Here is a 23396-nt window from a genome sequence, read left to right as displayed (position 1 = left end):
TAGAAGCTATGTGGATGGTGGTCACCTGGCTCACCTTCAAGATAACAGGCACAGAGTCCATATCTATGAGGGAGATACACTGCAGACAGGGGTTTGAAGTTACGATGGTGCAGGGGAAATGAATCACTTACAACTCCGTACTAAAGGAACTTGGAAGAGTTTTGTATGTGCGTTGCTTGGTTATGCTTAATTTAATGGACATCTCCTCTCAGTTGTCTGAGGAAGTTGTTGGATAGTATAGCGTAGAGGATAAAAATCAAATAACAAAACCCATAGAGGATAAAATCAAATAACGGATAACACAAGTTTTATAAAGATCAGCCAGGAAGACCATGCGATTTGCAGTGTATTCGCCTCTTACAATGAAAACGTTACAGACTATCATGAATGTAAAGAAGTTCTTTAGTGCAACAGTTAGTCCACAACCTTGGTAATGGACCAACTGGCAATTGTGAATAGACAACATTTCATAAGAACGCCCATAAATAGTACTGGGACATATTCAACATTTCTGCTGACAGAACTGGAGGGGATTAGGCTATTTCCATTCTGGATCAGGAAGTCTCTGGTGTAATTTTGTTCCACTTATTTCAATGGACATGCTTCAGTTGATGGTCTGGTCCTCTATTCCTCTTCCAAAGCATTACCTGTCAGGTCATGGATTGAAATTAATACAAGCGTCTTGTTGATTTCCATATTTTCAAAAGCAAGAACCGAGTGAAAGATTAGGGAGGGGATAGTTTTTTCCTTAGAAATGGTAATAACTTGGGAAATCAAAAGAGGAAATAAAATGACTTCTCCCTGTTGAGTTAGGGAATGTTGCCTTCCCTCATCTCATTAAAAATTTAAAGCACTCTTGTTTTTGAGCAGGGTGAATTAGTAATTAAGTGCTATAATCAACTTGTGTAAACATAATATTGAAGGAGAGCAGCAAATTAATCATTTCGTTGGCTTGCCTTACCCAATTAATGCACCTTTTAGTAAAGGCCTTCCTGCCGTGTTGGGATTTTTTTTTTTTATTCCCGTTCCCTTAATCAGAGGATTTTGGAAAGGCAGAGGAAGGAGACGGTCATTCTAAGGCACCATGCTGTAGGTGTATGGAGTATGTTAAGGTGCTGTGCTCTTGCTTTCCTTTTCTTCAAAAGCTCTAAATTTGTACATGTAGAGTTTGGGCCCAAGGTTTAGTGGAGACCTTCCCTGGGCAAGGCTAGGTGACAGCTCTTGCTTTTCTGAGTAGTGTATTGGCTGGCCGTGGCCTCTTCGTCTAAGTGATATTGTTAAAAATTCCTTCCTGGATTGTATATGATCAGTCTCAATTGACAGGACACGTGCTCCATAAAAAAATGTTAGCGCATAGCTTATATATCTACTGTTAGAGACAGTATTCTAATGATGAAAAGAGCTGAATCTTCACAGTCCATTTGTTGTTCTCTCACTTATGACTGGCAGTGAAGTTATCAAGGGATGTCATGGACAGTTCATGATGTGGACTCTTGCTTGCTGAGAACCAAACTGTTTTCCATGTAAGCAGCTAAGATGTTCGATGGCTGCGGAGTGTAGCTGCAGCTAACCAGACCTGGACTCGGCAGTAGAACTCTATTCCTTTACCTCTTCCCTTGGTGTTTTGACACTGAAATACATCTTTGCCTAATTGAAAGGCTGGGGTTTTTTTCTTGTGTAATAAAGTTAGTTTCAATATGGCATGCATGAAACCACCAAGATACTGGCAATGCCTCTGGCTCTTGTATAGAGTCAGCTGCCTTCTTACCAGAAATCTTTAGAGAAATATAGATGAGAGAGAGAAATTAAAAGGCAGTGATTTGATGGCCACTGTCCAGTTCCTTGTGGCCTAGTGTTTATGGTACAAAGAGTGCCTTTTTAGTTAGCATATTTTGGCCTTACTGTCAGAAGTCTTTGCAGTAAGGGTAAAAAGCGGATGAATCACAACTACTCTTTTGCCCTAAGGATGATCCTTCTGTATTAAAGTTGAGAAATATAAATGCTTGTCTGTGTCTGCCAAGCACAGAATGAGCTTTCAATCAGTTTGAGAGTGTGATTTTATTTTTTTTTTCCACTTTTCAAGCCGCAATAAATATACAGAAGCATTTCTACTTTCTTTCAGCTGACTTCAGTGGACAGTATTTCCATGTGGTTGGAAATCCTCTCTTGGTGGGAGTTAAATCGCACATACAAACACCACCGCTCAGAGAGTCAAACAGCTGAGATGTGGCTGTAGCTGATGGCATGATGGTTTCACAAAAGTGCTAAGAAAAGTACCCTCTGTCTTGTTGCTGTTTACTGACATCTGATACTGTTTGACATCTGTTGCCCTTCTCATTTGAGGACTGTTTGCTTTACTAACTTTAACATTTCCACATTGCTATGCTGCTGAAGTGCAGATATACAAATCTCCTTGGAGTCCCCAAGGTCCTTTTATGAGAAGCAGAGCTGCCATCATTTGATATCATCCTGCTGGCTGCCTTTTATATTGGAGTTGAGAGAAAGAATTCTGTTGCTGTTAAATGTTCTGGGTGTAGTGCAATGTCTAATGGTATATGTTGTCATACATTTGATGTATTATCAGATCAGTACATGCTGTACGGTAGTGTTTGGTTCATTGTCGCGTTAGATGATTTGTAGTCGTTTTATATCACTTGAAATTATTACAGGTAAAAACTTGTCTAAGAAAATGTCAAAGTTTGTTGCAGCAGGTCATATAGCCACTGAAATGACAGATGATTGTAGTCCATAATGATAATGCAAAATTCTCAGTTAATGTAAATCAGTATTGCTCCAGGATTTCAGAGGAGTGACACCAATTTACTCCAGTGCCCTGATCCAATCAAGCACTTAGGTACATCATCTAACTTTCAAGTAGGCAAGAAGCTCAGCTGAAGATAAGCAGGACTGCCCATGTGCTGAAGTACTTTACTGGATCAGAGCCCAAACAGGAATCTGACACACAGTTCACTGGTAGATGACACATCTTGAAATGATAAAGGCTATGAGAGCTCTTGCACTTGGTTCATATTGTTACCCATTCAGAAACAAGCTGTGGATGCTATAGGTAATAGGATACAAAGGCAGTGTCTTTTGTTAAGTGATGTCCTTTTGTGGAAACTTAGCATGCTCCATTTTAAATGTCATCCAGTACCCAAATGTTCAGATTTGGAATTTCTCTGTAACTCTTTAATGACAAGGAAAGGCAGCTGCAGTAAGTCAGTGTAATATATTGGCTATAACAGAACTACCCATTTACATTAGCTGAGTATTTTGCACAAAAGTACTAATATTGGAGGCAACAATCTCAGAAATCCCGTACTTAAAGATGTGGCCATATTATTTTTCTGAAAATAGGTGGTTTAATGAAATAGCACATGAATGAAATCAAATGAATGGCCTTTTATTTGGGCATGGGTGAAAGGAGATGGGGCACTCTGTGTTGGGATATCAGTGTGACTTACCTGTTTATTAAATCTGTCTGAGAGTGGTGATAAAGATTTTATTACTTATTTTTCACATTTATGAGGATGGACTGAAGAGGCAATAAAGATCTCTCAGATGCTCGAATGACCAAAGAAATCTACTTAATCCCCAGTCTTTATGTTGGAGGTGTAGCCAGCTTTGCGCATTGGCATAGCTCCATTGACTTCACATGAGTTCTGTATCTTGTGTGCACGTACCTGATTACCGTATTAGAAGCAACCGTATGTATGTAAATATATTCTCTTCTGTCTGTAGGCTCAACACGTATATTGTCATGCCTTTTAGCTTTTAATAAACTCACATCAGCTGATGTTGGCAAAGAATAAGATCTAGTGTTTTGTTAATCTGCAGAAGTTGAGACTCTTACTAAACCAATGGTATTCTTCTCATCTGCCAGTAAGCCCAAGACCTGGCAAGCAGGAGAAAATATGCTGCCTAGAATAGTTCAGGTTCTGCTGCTGCATATTTTTGTAACAAACCATGAAATGACCGTGGTGGACTTTGTCTAAGGAGATATACAATTAGTTGATTTTTTTTTTTTTTTTTTCCCAAGCAGACTAAGACTAAGATCAGCTTGTAGACAAAGTTTAATAATATCACAACCTTACAGCTTTTCTAGCTTGCTGGCCCGGTCTTTTCTTGAGGAAAACCATAAATATGAGGAAACCATAAATGTGTCTTTACAGAGGATAGATACTTTCTTTAAAATGTACTGTGACCCATCTCCTTTCTATTTTAAGGACAGATTTTACCCACATACTCGGAGACATAGCTGAAGTCATTTGGACCTTGGACTCCCCTTCTGTCCAGGCCATTTAAGCAGGGAAAAGTGTGATAGCAATATTTTATAGGAAGGATGAGTACAAAGGAGGATACCATGGATCCTTTGTAACTGTCAGTAGTCAATAAGGTCCTTTTCAGAGTGTGTCTTGCTTAAATGATGTTCGGGATGTCAAACAAGTTAAAGTCTCTCTGCCCTCACCTCTTCAGTAGCTGAGCAGAACAACCTTCAAGTTATGCACTGGAGAATTGGAAACTCAATCTGGCTACATTGTGAGATTAATTTTCCATCTGGGATTTGCACTCTTGCTATGTCAGCGCAGGGGATCAGACTGTTCTGTGGCAAAGCACAAGCATGTAGAGTCACAGTGCTAGCTGTCTGAAATGCTTGAGGTTTTTTCACAATAATTTTTTGAAGGACATTAGGATAACTTAGTTGCGGGATTTGACGCCAGTAGTTCGTATCATCGGGACAAACTTTTGGCACCCTATATTTGAAGAAGTTCTATAACTTACATGTACTATGTTGTCCTTTCTCCTAAAGATGTCTAGAGGGGTTTGTTTCTCAAAATTTGCCCTATCTGTATAGATTAACAAGACTATGTTTACTAGCTAGGTGTTTCCAATACATTTCATTTTATTGTGGTTAACAGTAATGATATTTTTTCGCTATTCCCTTTCATATAATCATGGATCTGAAATGGTAGAGGAGAGATCCCATAACCTTTACTAGTTTTATTAGCAATAGAAGGCAGTTGCTTTATTACCATACTGGCTTTCCTCATCCTCAGAACTGGAATCCAGTTCTCATTCTCCTTTCTTTATTCAGCTAAGACATAGGTTCTTGTATCCTTGGTTTCTTAGATATAGACATATAACAACCATTGCCCACCCTTGCTTGCTTTCTTGGTTTGAAGCAACTTTTCACACCCACTGCGCTTAAACATTTCTGAGGCAGAGTTTGATACTAGAAATTGGACAGTGACATGTAGAGAGAATCCATATGAAATTGCTTCATGGCTCTGTTTTGTTTTTACTGGGACAAGTGTTCACGTAATTATTAGCAAGACCATAATTGTCACTCTTGAGGGAAATCTAGGCAGAAAGGCTAACCACCAAGTGGGCATGGAAAAGCATAAGTTGCAGATTTTTGCACAAAGATACTCCTCCAGATGAGGGTTGAAAAACACTAGAAGAACATGAATAAGGAGAACAGCTGTGCCCATATCTTGCTGTGCCTTTTAAGTGTGTATAAGCAACAAAAGTGAGTTCGATTGTCATCTTTCACAAGTGCACTTTTCAGCTAAGAGTAATTTATAGGGGATGTACTCAATGTGTAGTATTCCTGGGGGTTGCGTTCACCACAGCATTACTAGCCTTCAGTACATAAATGTATTTTGACCCACATAGAGCCTGTTTGTGTGAGCACCTGCTTTAAGTCGCTGTTTTCCACACAGCTTCCAGATAGTCCTTTACCAGGTACAAATTTAGGGAGGAGTGGGGGTGTGGAAGCTCTGATGGGAGCACATTGTTTTGTCAAGAAACAGAGTAAAGTGACATGGCAATGCGCTCCTCGCTAAGCAGAGTGAGGAATGGTTAGATCTAACCATGTCACTTCTTCTGGATCTCTGGAAGTTTCCCCCCAGTGGAAAACACTCTGGAAAATAAATCAATTTCTAGTCAATATTTTTTTCTTCTGAAGAATCTCTCCACAAGACTATGTGTGGAGGGCTGTACCATCACCAAGCCCAACCTCTCCCTCCCAAAACTCTGAGGTGGAGGATGATAATGTGTCACATTTGGAAGGTCCCTTCATTGCCCAGCCCTGTAGCTCAGAACTGAATTAAACACCTTAGATTTATTCAGCAAAATATTGCTGAGTCTAGCAGCCTTGTGCCAGACTCCTTTTGCTTTCAAAATGTCTGGTAAGACTTGATTTTTGCCTAATTTTCCCAGACTAGTGTCTCCCTATCTGTTGTCTCGAAATCACTGATTGCTGTTAACTTTAAGTGGTTTAGATATTGAATCCTGTATCTTTAGACTAGACTGGGGGAAGCAGTGCTCTAGTGTCTTACAGCAGATAAATTGGGTATGTGTTAGCCTCTAGGATGGAAGCTGGCACTTAGCTTAGGTGAAAGAGATGAGTAATGGCCCTAAAGATGCTAAGCTGTTTGAAGCCCTTCTGATAAATGGGGTCTTTTTGTGATGAGCTATCCTCACTTTCTTTGACTGGTTGGTATAAAAGCTTTGTATATACAAGCACATTACTCATTATTTACTGGTTGTGGTTGTAAGGTTGTTTAATTTTGCAATAGTCCCATCTAAGGGATGATTCTTGCATTGCATGGAAGGGAGACTAAGCAAGCGTTGCTTTCCATTTGCTTTGTATAACTTTGCCCCTGTGGAAGCACTGGATAGCCAGCATATTTGCCATAAGACACAAAATGCCAAACTTGTGATTTTCTGGATGTGGAAGTTCCACTCATCCCAAAGAAGAACCAGAGGACTGGCATGGAAAGAATAAAAGAAACATGAGAGGGAAGATAGGTGTGGTGGAGAATGGGGCTTTTCTTTTTTGGCACTAAACCCCCGATATCCCCACCATCTCCCTCTCCCTATTCCCACTCTGATATTCTTGTCTGTGTCTCTCTTCTGTTTACATTTCCACTTTTTCTTCTTATCTGTTGATTATTCTTCTCTCTCCCATTTCATATTACTCCTCTTCTTTCCTTCCCTCTCTCTCTCTTTCTCTGCTCTTTCCATATCGCAGTGCCTTCCCTGTGTCCTCACATAATAAAAAGCACAGAGGAAGGGATGGCTTGTGGCTCATTCAGTGCTGCTCCCTCGGGTCTACTCACAAGGCTTATAGGACCTCAGTAAAGTGTTGTGGTGTCTCCTCTGTATTATGGGTATAGCATATCCACACTGCTTGGGTTGTGCCAGTGTTCTTGGACTGGAAGAGGAAAGATTTACGCTGGCATTGATCACAGTGCTAAAATAAACTGCCCTCCCTTAGCTAGAGGAATACAAGTTTGTAAATGCCAGCGTTTTATACACAAAATGAAGGACACCAGCTAAGGAAGCCAGCTGCCTAGGTTAGCTGTTCAGGATCTGAAAATGGCAAGTTTTTAAAAGCAAAGAGACAGAAAAAGTCATTTATGTTAAAACAAACTCTGTCATGAGTCATTTGACTTCTTTTTCTCTTACACACATAGTTTATGTCTCAGGCCTTCTAAGGCCTGAGTAACATCTGATACTCTTTAGGCTGAGCTGGCTCTAATAGGAGTAGGTTCCTGCTTCCAGTTACAGTGTACCCCTTAGAACTCTATTTAATTTGTCTTGTGTTTACAGGCTGTAACTATAACTTACTTGTCATTTTTATGGTAATAGAAGAGATTGTTTGTCTGTGATCCAGTCCCAGTCATGCTGTTGAATAGTTCTGTGTCCTCAGCAGCAGAGAAAAAGTGGCCCAGGAGGGGCCTTTACTTTTTGCCTCATTCATTTTTCTCACACGGCTTCAGTCATGCAGGTCAGCAGGCACAAGTGGGGATGCAGGTCCCTTGACACCCCTCCCAACCACTACCTCAGTCTAACAATATCAGCAGAGCATTGCTCCACATTTCTCACACAGTTTGCTTATGAGCTGCCTGTGATTTTTCTTCCCTTCTACTTTAAAAGAGCCAACACCAAAGTATACACTGTCTGAAAAATAACAGCTTTGCCTTTTTTGCTCTTTTTCTTTTTTCGGTCCTCTCCCTTTCCTTCATGTCCTTTCTTCTCCTCACAGGTTTTTGTTTAAATATTTTTACCAGGTGCTTCAGGTGCTAAAATAATTAATTGCAGCTAGAAAATACGAAAAGTGTATGAATTCTTCAGGTCTTGTTCATCGCTTGTGCCAAGGCCTATACAGACCTGAAAGGGGAAAGTGAAACACAGACAAAGGTCAGAAAAGCTTTGTCCCACTCCAAAGCTCACAGGGAAAGTGTTGAGACACTCTTGGGCAAGGATAACCCTCATGCCCACTGCTAAAAGGGACTGCACCTTAATTAAGCAGCATGACTCTTGTTCCCCCTAGTGGCTAATTACACAGGATCTGTTTCACACGAGCATTTCATTTAGCTGCCTTTGAACTTCCCTGCCTAATTTTCCTCCCATCCACATTTTTGGTTATGTTTTGTAACTTTCCCAATTTCTCCGAATAACAGCATTTGCCATTCTTTTACTTGTGACTTCAGAAAGCAGGAAAATACCTACTATGGATAGGTATTACCTTATATTTGCAGCACATCAATAAGATTGAGGGTTGGAGGGGTTTTTGCACATATTCCACCCCTGGGTGCTGTATTTTTTCCGCAGCATTAGCAGTAAGGGTTAAGGAAGAAGGGCTTTTCTTTGTTTATCAGCATCCCTGTTGGTATTGTAACTCCTCAAGTATGAACAGATACAAATGTCCAGAAATGTTAGACACCTCACATCAGCAGGCTTGTTTAATGTCCTTGAGATAAGAACTGAATTGGCTGGTTTTACAGATCAAACAAATACCACGTAAAATGTAGTGCAGTATTTCTTAGTGACAGAGGAAAAAGAAAGCTGTATTTGCCAAAGTAGTTCTTTCTAGCAGCCTGGTAATGGGAGATAATGCGTATATGGGGTGACACTCTCATCAGCAGTACTAGTTCAAATCTAACATAAACTACACTAGTATCAAGTTCTTCTGAGTTTAGCTCGGTATAAATAAAAGCAGAACTTTGCAATGAGAAAACAGTATATATTACCTAACTCGAGAGTCAAAGTACATGGGTTTTATTCCCAGCTTTGCCACTGACTCTGTCTGTGACTTTGGGCAAGTTGTTTAACTTTTTCTTCATCCAGCTGATTTGTGAAGCAGATCTAGGGATGTTTAAGTACCTCAGAGGCTGCTTTTTAGTTATATTAAAGGTGATAGAATGAAAAACACAAAGAAAACCTATGATGATGCTAATAGTGTTGCTCTGGTAAAATAAGTAAGAATGGAAAGGCCAGTAGACTGACAACTCAGTTGCACGTAATTGGAACATCTTTTGATTTCTGAACGGGAAAACAAAATCTTACTTTAGAACTGCAGCCAGGTTTTTTTTATGTGTGGTAATTTTCATTGTTATATATATAATATGAAAGATGGCCTGTATAGTCTGACATGAATACAATTCTGAAGTTTATGTCCACTTTTAGTATTTACAACATTCATAACTTCTAAAGGTTGTGTTATACATCTACAATGAAAAGCACTTCATATGCAGAATTCTTGTTTTTAGAAAACATTTGGGCAGGAATGGGAGACCACATCCTTTAAAGCACAAATTCAGTCACGGTTTGTATTGGCAGTTCCTTAAGAACAACAAAGGCTAATTCAAGATCAGCATTTTCATTCACAGTCTTGTAACTTTGGACATCTAATGCTGTATCTAACACGCAACTGAGAGACTGGGTGCTCTCTTTGCTCAGGTATGGAGCCTTCTAAACTGCAGTTGCAGACATTTGCTGGAGACTTCTGAAAATCAGATGTTATCCTTTTTTTGACTGCAGTGGGATCAGGGTTAGCAGAAACAACAGATGCATCTCACATTGCTGAGCATTTTTTTGATTTGCATCTGAAACTGGTTTGTGACAGGTTGGTAACCCAGTGAATGTAACATAAAACATTCAACAGGATAAGACCTCCTTGTTATAACTGTATCCTTTTTCTTGCATGTCTGGGTTGTATTTTTTTTAATTAAGTTACTGAGTTGTAGAATGGCCCACATTCCTTCTATTCCTGTAAAAATGAAATGACTGACAGCTTTTCAGTTGCACATGGTCCTACCATTTGCTGGAAGAGGACGGGGCAGGATGGGATCCTACCAAATTTTTGACATATTGTATAGAGAGGAAAGATTGTTGAGCATGAGAAAACTGCTTCTTACCAAGAGATTTAGCTAGATCTGTTACTGATCCAGTCTGAGTTTATACAGATCTTCACAAATTATTCTAATACCAATAACCAAGCCAGAGCAGGACAATGGGTGAGTATGTCTAGAAAAGTTGTACAGTAAAATCAAGACTTTCATCAGATAAAAGTAATTTAATTTCCCTCCCCCCATTCTAGACTTGTCACAGCCAAAGAAATACCTTTGAACAAAAAGTAGGGTTTTTTTAAGATTTGCTGTATTAAGCAATTTCCAAAGTACAAAATTGCTGCTAATGGAAAAGCGAAACAAATCTGGGATTTTGAGCTAGTGGAGTATTCGTGCAAGTAATTAGCCTGTACAAAAGGAGCATTCATCTTGAAATGACAGATAAGCGCTAAGGACAGGATTGAAAACTGTAAATATGTTAGCACTTTAAGCGAGAGCACAGCTTCAGCACTTGTTAGACTCATCAGCTGCTGTAAACAATATGGATCTTTGAAATGATCTCTGCTGAGATCTCAGCACATTAGATAATGATATAGTTGTTCACTTTTGCTTCTTCTGCTTTGTTTTTTCTTTCAGAAAGTACTTTCTGCAAAGAATAGGCCTGTGATGCTGCCAGCACACACACTTATCTTTCTCCATGAGCAGACCCAGCGAGGGCTGCAGAGTCACTGTGGGGAGTAAAGAACAAGCCTGCAGAGCTGGGCTCTGCCTTTCCCGATTTATGCACGAGTGAGGAACAGTATGTGCAGCTGCAGTACAACTTTCCTCTCATGGCTGTGCCTCTACCCAGGGCTAGGAAAGGCTCTTTGAGGTCACCCAGGCTCAGTTCACAGTTAGGACACTTCTTCAAGTACGATTTTAAAAGGCAAGCTGTTCAGGTGGTGGTAGCAGTTTCCATGTGTAGCTTTGCCAAGGGTTAACAGGGACTGAGCTGTAACAATGGAGGGTTTCATGTTGTGAAAACTGCATACAATAGAAATTAATTCGAAACCAATAAATCCACTTTGCAAAGCACACTATAAAAAGCTTGCATACCATGATAACTCACAAACACTCACTGACCTTGCTGAGGTTCTGATTGGTGACCTACAAGTGAAAAGCTCCATGAGCCATTTGAGTCTCTGCTATTCATCTCTTCTCTCAGCTTGCTGTCTTTAAATAAAAGGACAGATCCTCAGCAGCAGGAATTGGCTCCATTCTTAGGATCAGCTGAATCGTGAAGCACAAAGTGTTTTTTCTTCAGTTGTGTCCCACATTGGCTAGATTTCCCTCCTATGTGTTTGATATTAATCTAGTGGTGTTACTGATTCCCATGGAATATATAAGAAACTGAGGTGCAGAAGGCTTGTGTGACTTGTCCAAGATTAAAATTCAGGAGCTGATGTATCCGACTGCCCTCCTTACACAGAAGTTGTGCTGGGAAGAGCTTTCCTCCATAAGTGCTTCAGGAGCAGTAGGTTAGAAATTTCTCACTAAAGTGAGTGAAGGGGCAAGGTTGGCTTGGAAATAGGAGCCACAAGGTGCAGCTCACTGGGGGGTTTTTAAACAATGGGAAATAGGATAGGACAGCAAAATAAAAGTAGGAATGGTGACTGGCTGGGTATTGTAAGGTGAGAACATCCCTGTGGAGGGATTCCGTGCTGCTCGTCTTTCCCGGAGATAAAAAGGACAGCTTAAAAACAAGCTCACCAACCCTCCCACCTAGCCAAAATTTGGAGGTGGGAAGGTGGAGACTGTGTAGTGTGCTGTCCTCTGCAAGATCTCAGCTTTAAAGGTAGCCCCTGGGGCAGGCTGGTACTATATTAGATCTCAGGCTGTGAGCCAGCCCAACTCTGCTACCACTTGATGACTCACTCACATGCTAACTGCACTTCTAATTCTAACTGGTGTGTTTTCAGACAAAACCAGCTATTGTTTTGGGCACAGTCAATTATAAAATGTGCTCTTTTTCTATTTGCCAAATGAATACAAATGCTTTCTTAGAAGATCTCCTAAGGAAAAAGATGCCTCAGATACCTTTAAAAATTCCTGCTGGCAGTGCTGGGTGGCAGGTTTAGATTTGCTCATTAAAAGGGGTTATCTTATAGTACTGTAATCAAAGGCTCTTTTATGGCTCTGAGGCAGGTGGGGATAAATAGCCCCTGGTTTTGGTTTTGTACAGAAAAATGTCAGGCCTGACAGGTAGCTAGAGTAGTGACGAGTGTAACTTCTGATATTTACCAACAGGAATAGTTTCTTCCCAATTTGTGTAAGTTGATATCTCAATTTGTGTAAGTTTGTCTCTGATTTGTGTAAGTTCGATGCGACAAATGTAACTGGAATACACAGAGAGGTTGTGCGTATAAAGAGGCTCTTACTTACAGAGAAGTTTTAATGCTAAAGAGAAGTGTATTTAGAATTTCCCAATGGTCTCCAAGAGATACAAGCCAAACTTTTTTAGGAGCGAGGGGAGCAGAGAACACCTATTCTGATGTGACTATTACAGTTTTCTCATATAAATCTCTCCGAATTCTGTGTGCACAGGAATCCCACAGTTCAGGTTGAGATTCTCCCTTGCTGCTGTTAGAGCACATTTGGCAACAGGCTGGCTGTCCCATCCCTCAGGCCAGGCTTCCCAGGTTTTTAAGGAATCAAGAGCTTTCAAAAATTTCGTAGCAGTATGTATCCAGCATTTAAAGTGCTTTTTAGAAACAGCACTCTTCTTAAAGGCCAGTTTTAATGGCAGAAGAGCAAATGAGAGCAGTAGCTTCTCATCCCTGACTGCCTCTGATTCTCAGACCTAGAGAAGAGAGGGTGCCCGGTTTTTAACAAAAACAGGACAATATCATCAGCTGATCGTAGAGTCATATCACAGAATAGTTTGGGCTGGAAGGGACATTTAAAGGTCATCTAGTCCAACCCCCCTGCAATGATCAGTGTGCCTTGCTTCAGCTCTCACTCAGTTTAGTCACTTGTAGCCTCTCATTTGGCAAAGAAAAATACTTTCTGGTGTGCTAGAAAAGGTTGCTAACTCTGTGTCTGTAGCAATCATGGCAAGGAAACCAAATGCCTTCTGCCATAGAGAACTATCTTCTCTGTACTGTGCTTCACAAGGAGAAATGGCTACGCAGTCCAGTTCTAAACTCTTAACAGATTTCTCATTTCTTCTAGGTTTTACTCTCTGCCCACCGCATGTTGAATATCTATAAAATACTAGTTTTCTCTTAAGAGATAGTTTAATTTTTTGTTGGCGATAGGATGTCTGTAAAGTTACTAAAAAGGCTCTCTTCATATTTTAATGTAGGTTTATTCCCTGTTTTAACATCTCAACCTTCTACTGGTTTACAGTAGTGAAAGACTTTTTTTTTAAAAGTCTCTTTTTTTTTTATGAGTCCCTGTCCAGGGTAATTTCCCAAATGCAATCCAGATTGGGTAAAATGTAAGCATATTTCTGAGGTATAGTTTTTTAATAGTAAACCACGCATCAGATTAACTAGATAAAAAATAATCCCAAATCAAAACTCCCAGCAGGGATTCCCCTCATGAACCTCAGGTAGACACTGGTGCACAGCAAAGAATATATTTGAAAGATGGGAGGAAGAGGGAAGTCTCCTCAGCCAGTATTGGAAATTAGATAGGGAAGAGTGAAATGTTGCAAATAGATTTTGTTTTCTTGATGGAGTAACCCTGAAGCAAAGTGTAGGCAGAAGTTGCTTGTATGACAAAATCCCAACTAGATACCCCAAAAATGCTAAAACCCACCGAGTGGGGAAATGAACGGAGAGACGTGTGCAGATTAATTAGATTGAAAAAATGTTTTGACAGCGTAAGTGAACATATGGAAAGAATTGAGAGAACCCGATCCAGTTCCCCATGTGTAAATGATGCCTTAGCCATAGCTCATAAAGCAAATACAGATGCAAAAAAAAAAAAAAAAGGAAAAAAAAAAAAAGCCCCTTTTCCTATCCCCTCCCCCCAGTAAACCCCAGTCCATTGCCAGATGGCAAATAAAAGTTTGAACTCAATGACTAAACGCAAGGAAAGCTGTATGTTCAGCGTGAATGTGAAAAGAAATCAGCTGAATAAATCTGAATTTTGCACCTTAAAGGAAGTGGTGCAGTTCAACTAAATATTGTGTCAAGTACACAGCCGAGTGTCAGGAAATCCTGTGCGGATGCTTGTTCTTCAACTTCTCTGTTCTATCCTGCCCTGTCCAAATGACTCCTCCTGCTTTCTGTCCAGCTCATTTCTTTTGTTGTGCAAGTTAGTGTGGAATCACACACCTGCCCTGCCTGCCCCAAAGGTTTTACCACCTAAAATTGAGGGTAAAAGCATTAGGACAGAAGGGAGCCAGAGAAGCAAAATAACTTGTTCCAGGTTGTGCAGAGAAGCAGCGCTCCCAAGCTTCGTTTACTCCATCACCAGCAGCAATGAGTAAGGAGAGGGCTGACTTAGCTTATAGCTGTAGTGCAGTGCCCTGCATCAGGATCTGATGTAGGAAACTGCTCTCGACTCCCAGGTGAGCTTGCTTTCTGTTAAACTGAGCTGCCTGACAGCATAACATTTCCCAGCCTAAAAAGCGGGTTAAATCAATAGATTTTCATGTGGTTTATATGAACAAACCTTCTTAGTCCATTGTAACAGCGATGCTCTGTGTGGTTAACAAATTTATTCCACCTCAGGAGGGGATGAGGGAAATGTACTGTCTGTGCCAGCTGGTGGTGTAGTCGGGGAGCCCCTGCTTTGGTCAGGAAGCTGCCAGCCGTGGCATTGCCACCCACGGCGTGGGACCAGCGAGGAGGCAGAGCCTGCCCCGGGCTGTGGGAAGCAGGGCAGAGCTCTGGCCTGCTGGGACTGCATTTTCGCAGTATCTGCGCTAGCCGTGTTAAAGCTACCTTGGATCTTCATACACAGACATCATAAAGCCAACATACGCTTCGTGAAGCTCCTGTCAGGGTCAGTGCGGCTGAACCGAGCCCCAGCTCTGGTGCAGACTGCTGCGATGTTGCCCACAGCCTGTTGATTCATGGCACCCAGCGCCAGCAATGTGTGAAACTGAAACTAGAGCTAAACACTTGGGATCTTTCCATTGCCCGGGTAAGCTGAAACTCCTGCTAAGCTGTCAAGTTTGCATCCAGGCAGCTTTGGGCACTAAGAGGTGCCAGCGATGGAGCCCTCACAAAGCAAACTGCTTAATTATTTGATAGTCAAAGGCAACTCGGGGGAGTGCAGAGTCAAATCAACAACAAACCAACCTATATTTAGCAGCAGTGTGGCTGGAGCTTAGACCCAAACATAGTTTCCAGCTGATAGATGATGTGGCAGTCATAGCTGACCCTCATCCCATTCTAAATTTGGTCCACGGAATAAGTAATTAATATCATCGCTAGCACGACAAGCCACCCTTTACAGCAGCTGCATTGCCACTGCTGCTTCTCTTATGGCTTTGTGTGTCAGCTGGCCAGCCTGGCCGAGGCACAGGCTCTGTGCGACACAGCTACGGTGGCCACAGCCTGTCTGACACTCAGTGTGCTCACTGGAGCAGAGTAAATGTAGGTGCTCTGGAGGTAAAAGTGGTGCTGTGGCCTTATCTGCACTTGTCTCTACTGTTACATGATCTCTTTTCCATTTTTTCTTGTCTCTGATTCTGAGTGAAAACCACGCTCCTACAGTACAGGACAGGCTGAGTGAGATGTACTTTAATGAAGCCAAACCAAACCTGGGGGAAAACAGGGCGCAGCCTATTTCAGAGAGAGGTGACTGAGAATTAGAAGAGTAAATTTACATGTCCCAAATAAGGAATCTGTTGCAAACTTTCTGGTTCAGTGCTTGAAGCAGAAAACTACCTTGTCTTATTACTGAGGGTCCATCCAGTTGGCCTCTGCCAACCGAAGTTGGATGGTTTAGGGGTACAATAATGTTGGGCTTCTTCTAAGCTACTTGCCTGATTCCCCTCTACCACTGTAACAGTCTTCAACAAACAAATGCATAAAATATTCCTGTAAGATGAGCCAGTGCTGTTATTGGAAGTATGGCTAGTGAGATTCAAAGGGCCAGTGACTTTTCCTGGAAGATAGACTTGAACTCAAGTCCTGAGCTGGTGTCCTGCTCGCTGGACCTCCATCCTCCCGTCCTCTTCTCCCTCCTTCTCTGCAGTCTCACTTACAGACACAGACAGACAGAAACTCCCTCTCTCTGAGGTTTGATACGAACACAGAAATCTATGTTGGAACAGAGCAAAAAGAAAATACAAGCTTGTGTGAAATTTTCCACCTTTTCACTAAATGAATGAAAGCCAAATTTTCACACTTTGGTCTTAGGTGTGAAATTTTTGCTCAGCTCTAATATTTATCCATAATGTGTTTTAAAACTTGGCTCGCTCCATTCAGAATACCACAGAGAATTGAGTTACAGATTTTGGGCTTTGTGCATGCTGCCAAGATCTGCCCCTATAACTCAAACAAATTTAAGGGCAGAAAAAAAACCACTAAAAAAATATTGTATATGGTCCATCACATGCTTTCTTCATGCAGTCATATACCACTAAAAAGTAATGTTCTGCTAGGGCTCTGTTACATAAATACATTAATGTAGCTCCTGTAAGCATAGATAAGATGAATTTTGCATCTCCAGGCTATTGAGTAAGCAATCCCTAAATAAAAGCCTATAAGAAAATAGCAGCCTTGCTTACAGTTCTTAGAAAAGTATAAAAGTATTTCTTGAACATCAGCATTTCAAGAAATCTATTTGTTCCCCTCAAATTAAAATATATCTGTGACTGGACTTCTTAAAATGATGTTAGCATCTGTTAGTCTCAGCTCGTGTGTGTGGAATAGGGATGAGTGAGAGAGAGGTTCTTCACTGTTGAACAGTAAAAATTATTATATATAACATTATTTACTGTATTTATTATGAGGACGTAGAAGTGTACTTTGAAGGTACTTACACCTGCTGGATTCAGCAAATCAGAACAAATCTGATGAGGAAGAATGTTCCTACATTTCAGTCTATTGTGAATGATGCAATTTTAAAATTATTTTCCTCTGATGCTGGATCTGTGACAGTAGAGCTGTACAAAAACACCAGAGAGTCAAGACTGGCCTGAGTGGGAGTCTGGGCAATGTCTTCAGGGTGATGAAGGTGAAATTCGCATTTCAAAGCTCTGTGTGGGTCAGAAATTGAGACTGACCTTCCCTGCATACACTCGTGTCATTCTCAGGAATATGTGAAGAAGCACGTTTGCCTGTACAGATCTCTCTCCACATTTGGCTGTGAGAATGGCAGCATTTGATCACTTGGCTTGTATTGGCACAATAAAAATGAATATAATTTCCTCCTTTTGCATAAGTACTAAGATGAGGTGGATTAACAACTTCAGCTTGGGAAGGAGTAAGCTGTGCATCTCATTCCAGCTTGTTCTGAGATTCCTGAATTAGTTATAAGTTACGATCCAAAACTGGTTTACAGCAGAGTTATTTTTCATCCTTCCCATCATTCGTAGGCCATCCATTCTTGGTGCAACAGAACATGGCTGTCACTGGACAAGCCATAAACCAGCAGCTTTCACAGAGAATACTGGCTTGATTTGCTTCTGAGTACCCCTCTTGGTTTTCGTATTGTCTAAGGATCATTCCTCCAAGCAGCTGGCACACTGTTGCTGTAACTGGAGCTTGGCATACCCACACAATTTGGTGAGCTTTGCTGCATGCTTTTGTACGTGCAGGCCAAATGCTTCCAGCCACCGAAATTGTATGGTAAAACTTCAGATAATATGTGGTTGTTTTCACTGTTAAGTTAGTAACTACGCTAGGTAAATGTCCAAACGTTTCTTGGGATTATCAAAATGAGTAAGTGGGGAGAAAACAGCTGGGAAATTGCATTTGTACTCAAATGCCTCATCCATTTAACTTCAGATACAATTTTTAAAGTACCTAAAAAAAGCAAAAGCCCAAATTCTTAAGGGGACTGATGTTCCCAGCTCATTAATTTCAATAGGATTTTGTTACTTGACTTCCTTACCTAAGGCTGGCGTCCCTAAATCTGCTTTCTCATTTGATGTGTGCTTCTGAGGGCCTACATCCCCTTAATTTTCAGTAATATTCATCCACATAAGTCCTTGAGTCACTACTGATAATCAGACTTTGGGACTATTCACAAGTGGGCTCATCTTCCTTGGCCCCCTCCGTAGTCCCCAGGGAGATGGGCTGCTCTTGTGGGATGAGCAGGATCGTGCTGGGTGCTCTGAGACAGCCCGTGTGGGGGCTGTTGGGTGGGGAATCAGAGCAGACGGGTCTCCCAGTCTAAGCACCCGTGGTGGGCTCCTGGTGCCAGGCTGATGTGCTTTTCCTGGTGCCTCCCGGCATGACGGACTCGCTGCACGGCAGCTGCCACACGGTGTTAAAAACCTTTTCCTTTCCGTTATTTGAAGGGACAATGGTTGAAATTTTCAGCTTTCAGATGCTGTGTCAAAATAGGGTTTCTCTAGGAGACAGGGTTTTCCCTGGGTTCTAAACAGGGTTTCCCTGGGGTATCTACTGCCTGTTGAGGCTACCCTGGTGTCTTAAACTTATCCCCCTAGATCACACTGAAGAGCAGAATTCAGCCCCCGGTACTGAAGGAATTTGAATGACTACTGACCTTCCCAGCTGGGTCACCCTTCCAGCAACAAAATGGCACCTTGTTCTGAAACCTTGGTGGGCTTTGGAGAATCTGGTTCCCTGGGCCTGGGTTCCTTCTGTCCCAGGCAGGGTAACCCCGTTTGACTAACTCTCTCCATGGTAAGCAGAGTGTTTACTGGCTTGCATCTGTCTCAGCTTTGACACTCTAACAAAAGGTTAGAAATCATGAATGCATCCCTTTATTTCTGCTCTACAGTGCCTCTCTTTTTTTCTGTGTAAACCCTTCACTTGCCTCTTGCCCAGCCTTTAGAAATGATGATCAAATGCGAACTTTCAGGGTTTATTTATAGCATAGCCTCTATAGAAAGAGAGAAAAGAAATGATTAAAAAGCAATTTCACAAAATATTTTGTTTTAAGAGAGAATTCATTGTGTTTAAATCACTGTATTCATTGTGCTGTCTAGACTGGCAAACAAAGAAGATAGAGCGTCATTCAAATTAAGATTGTGAAATTCTTGGTGACTGGAATTATGGATTTGGATGTCAACCCTCAAACAAACTATTTCTGAACAGCAGTATTATCACTTTGCTATATTTAAGGCTTTGTTGGAGACAGAACAGTGCACAAGGTTGATCTGATTCAGTAATGTGATTCTAATGTTCCTTTGTTTCCAATTTCATTATAAATTCATATTTTCAATGTTCTGTTCCTCTTTGTCCCCAGAAAATTGTTGAAAAGGCTCTCCTCTGGGAGTAAAGTTTTTGTTCAAACTAACAATGACCAAACTGACTTTAAAAAACAAAAAAACACACAACTGAAATGCAAATTAAGAGAGAGAATTAATTTAGGATATTTTGAGCAACGTAGAATGAGTGAGTTGTTGAAAATTGCTGGCTGTGTATTTTTTTAACATTATTCTACATTACTGTGGTGAATGTTGTGAGACCTTAATGCTGTGGATTCTCAAAGACCTATGTATTTTCCGCAGATTTAAAAATACAAAAGTATTTTAGCTGATAAACAGGAAAGACTGCTTTGGCATCTTCCTCCTTAGCTAAAGGTGGATGATCGATGGGTGAAGCAGCAGCCAGGCCCAGTTCCCTAGTTTAGATCAGGCCTCAAGGGACCAGTTTTCCTTCAGGGACCTCTCCAGCCTGGCGTGCTCCCGGCCCCACGGGCGTGGTGGCTCCTTCCCCAGCTGCCTGGCAGGGGATGGGCCTCTGTGCCAGGGGTTTCATGTCTGGGGAGACCTCACAGGGAGCGCAGGAGGCTTTCCTCAGCCCTCTGGAGACTCAGTTTCACCCTTCAAAGACCACCGCTGCGAGGGGTGCTGGGGCTGAAGGCTGCCGTGTTGCAGGTGCCCCATGTGGTGTTGGGTCCCAGGGGGGTGGCGGAGGCACCGGTGGGGAGCGAAGGGATGTGCCAGAGGGAGCCTGAGCCTGGGCTGGGGCTGCAGCAGCTGGCAGGACAGCTGTGCCCAGCCAGGCTCCCCTCACACCTTCCCCGCCTGGTGGAGTCAGTGCCGGTGTCTGGTCTCTCGTGAACCAGCCTGAGGAGACCTGGAGTTAGATGAGTAACAGCATAAAAATAAAACCCGTCTGAAGATATGTTTATCTCAAAAGGGCTGGCTTATTTCCCAAAGAAGCAGTAACACTTTTTTCAGCACTGGAAGTTGTAAGAGACCCCAGAGTAAAGCAGAACATGTCCTGGGAACGGTGCGGTTTGTGTCTTGTTCTCTTAACACTGCCCAGAACGGGGCAGCAGCAGGCAGGCCCTGCCTGTGCACGGAGGGGGTCAACTGCAAAGTTTGGCCTTGTCTTTCATTTTTTTTGCACCTGTGAAAAAGAGTGGATTTGTCTGAGATGTTTAGACCCGTTAGACATCTTGGCTTTATTTTCGTGCAGTATCTCCAGGGCAATTCAAAAGGAGGTATAAAGCAGCGAGCAGAGAGCAAGGTGAACTCTTTCCATTACTGAGAGTGCTTCAAGGGGCTTTGCCTTTGCCTGACATTTTCTGTAAGGCACAACGCTACCTGGAAAAGCAGTAGTGATTGTAACAGAGGGAATTGTCTTTGAGGGGCTTTTTTTCTGTCTGTTCATTCATTTTTTTGGGTAGCCTCTAAATTCAGCTGGCCATGTAAGGGAGTTGTAAAAGATAGAATATTGTAAACAGGAACAATGCTTGAGCTAGAATCACCTGTTAAAGAACAGGGAATAAATACCCATTTCTCTACTGGGAAAGATACCAACCTTTCCATGCCAGTATTTTAATCTGGCTGGTGTGCAGAGTCTCTGTGCCAGCAGGTTCACATGTCGCAGAGAAAAGAACACACTATCTCGCTGAAAGTGTTATTTCATCGGTGTTTCTTGGGGAATCGAAGTTCAATTAACTTCTGCATGTATGAAGGAGTATGGGCATATGAAATACAGAAATACTCCCTGCTGTTTTATCAGAAGCCTTCGCAGAGTAAAATCCTGACCGCACCATCACTGGCAGTGCTGTTTACTTTGGTAGAACCACAATTTCATCCAGTATTAACCCCCTGAAGTTGACAAATGTAGAAAGTAGGCGTTCCACATCCCAGTAGCACATTTGGACCGGCAGTATAAAAGGACGTGTTGATGCTGAAGGGTGAAGCAAACACGCCCAGAACATGCCAGGCAATAAATACTGCAGGTTCAGCCCCCCAGGCAGAGCTGGGGGCTGCCTGCTGCTCTGGCACACTGGTGGTATCCCACGGACATTGTGCCTAGCTGAGCAAACGCTGCTGTGCGTGGGAGAAAGAGTACCTGCTGGCTTCACAGGCAGCCCACGTACATCCTGGCGTCTAGGTCATGATCATATTTCTTTAACACAGGGGAAACGGGAAACCAGGAGATGGAAGTTCTGCTGGTCATCTGGCTTATCCTCAAGAGCCTCCCTGCCTGTCCTGGGCCATTGAAACTGTGCTTACATTGCTCATCTATGTTGTAAAGTTCTAGGAGATCCTCAGCTGTAAAATCCTGGATTAGTTGGAAAGCAAAGATTTTACAACAGCAGATACTACAGCCTATAAAATCATCCAACCCTTTTAAAAATGTAGCCGTAGTAGTTGACTAGATGGCTTCCAGCAGCAGCACAGGCTGACTGTTCTCCAGGGGTCATTCCGATGTTCTCCCAGTGCTGTGCTTCAGGCACTAACATTAAAACAGATTTAGGGTCCTGCTTAGAAACTGTCAACACTGATACAGGTTTAGTCAGACACTGATTCTTGAATCCTGATCTTTTACGTTTAACACTGTTCCATCTGAAAGCTATTGCTTTAATGCTCCCTGTGAAATAATTTCCACTGAAAATAGCCTGTGCCTGCTGCCTCCACCCTTGCTTGCGAGCTTCATCCTCTATTAACATTAGTGATTAGTGTCTCATTCCAGCAGGATTGCTCAGGAGAATCCACAGAAAATCAGAATCTCACAGAGATCAGGAAAGGAACCAAATTATTTGGTCCTTTCCCTTCCACAAGTGACACTGTCCCAGAGACAGTGTCTGCAGGGGATTCTGCGAGATCCCTTCGACTGACTTTGTTTTGGCCAAAAGCAGAGTGGCTCAAGGTCTGTCTCTTACACCTTTCTGCTGGCATGGGAGGGCAGCCCTGGGCTCCGCAGCACAACTTGGCGAGTTACCTTTAGCTTCTGGAGCGCACCCGAGCCCTCCCTTGCTGCAGGGTGTTGATACTTTAAGAATATGATGAAGGGATCTCATGTACAGTATCATTTGAGAATTCTTCCCTCCGGGGATGCAGTGTTTAACATTTCCTTTGGTTAGTGTAAATAATAAAAGATAAGTCTGTTCTGCCTTGGACTCCCAGTAAGAAAGAGGAACAGATTTTGGTTTACTGAGGGGTCTGCAGTACTTTGTTCTCATGACTACTATATAATGGGATTGAACATATTTTATGCCATCTGGCCTGCTCCGTCGAAACAAAATACATCAGTAATGTTCCGATTGGTTTTGAAACATCTTGTTCTTGTCAAAAAGTATTTTAAATCAAAACAGGCTTTTCCAGTTTGTGTTTGTCTTTTACTAGGAGGCCATGGCGAAAATGGGGAAAATTGGGAGAGTCGTGCAGCCCAACCACGAGCATAAAAGGTAATTCTGACTTTGTGTGTTCCTCTGCGAGAATTTGCTGAAAATGAAGTTAAGGTCAGACTCCTTCTAGCCCTGCTTGAATGCGGCAGTATTTAGGGCCCAGACTTTTTAAGGGTTACATGGGCACCCAGCTGGCCGAGGCCTGGGGCGACAGCACGGCGGCCTGCAGCCCCGCGGCTTTCCCGGGCAAGCCAACACCCCCCGGCAGCGCCAGGGGGACGGTTCCGGGGCGGTTCCAGCAACCGGAGCTGCATTCCCCCGTGCAGAACTTCACCTCCGCTTCGCCAACGGGCTGCGCGGCCGCGCAGGGCACCGGGGCCGGGGCTGAGGCCGGGCCGGGCCCGCGGCGGCGGCTCCCCCGGCGGCGGGGCGCGGCGGGGCGCGGGCGCCCCCTGGCGGCGGCGGCGGGCGGGGCGCGGGGTCCGCCATGACAGGACGACCCGGGCGCCCCGCACTCCCTCAGAGCGGCCG

The 23396-nt window shown here is 42.6% G+C and overlaps 1 protein-coding gene across 9 annotated transcripts in view; it reads left to right on the top strand.

The window, feature by feature from the left end:
- FGGY (FGGY carbohydrate kinase domain containing) overlaps positions 1-23396 on the top strand; it is a 150298-nt gene that overhangs the window by 126371 nt on the left and 531 nt on the right. For all 9 annotated transcript variants that reach the window (XM_074875914.1, XM_074875913.1, XM_074875918.1 and 6 more), the window contains one exon: positions 22864-22925. In XM_074875914.1, the coding sequence (XP_074732015.1) occupies positions 22864-22925 (62 nt within the window). The remainder of the gene's footprint in view (positions 1-22863; positions 22926-23396) is intronic.

This window comes from Strix uralensis, chromosome 8 (genome assembly GCF_047716275.1).
Source record: "Strix uralensis isolate ZFMK-TIS-50842 chromosome 8, bStrUra1, whole genome shotgun sequence".
In the NCBI taxonomy this organism is placed as follows: Eukaryota; Metazoa; Chordata; class Aves; order Strigiformes; family Strigidae; genus Strix; species Strix uralensis.
The sequence above is the reverse complement of the archived record's forward strand: the minus strand, read 5'-3'. Positions and strand labels throughout refer to the sequence as shown.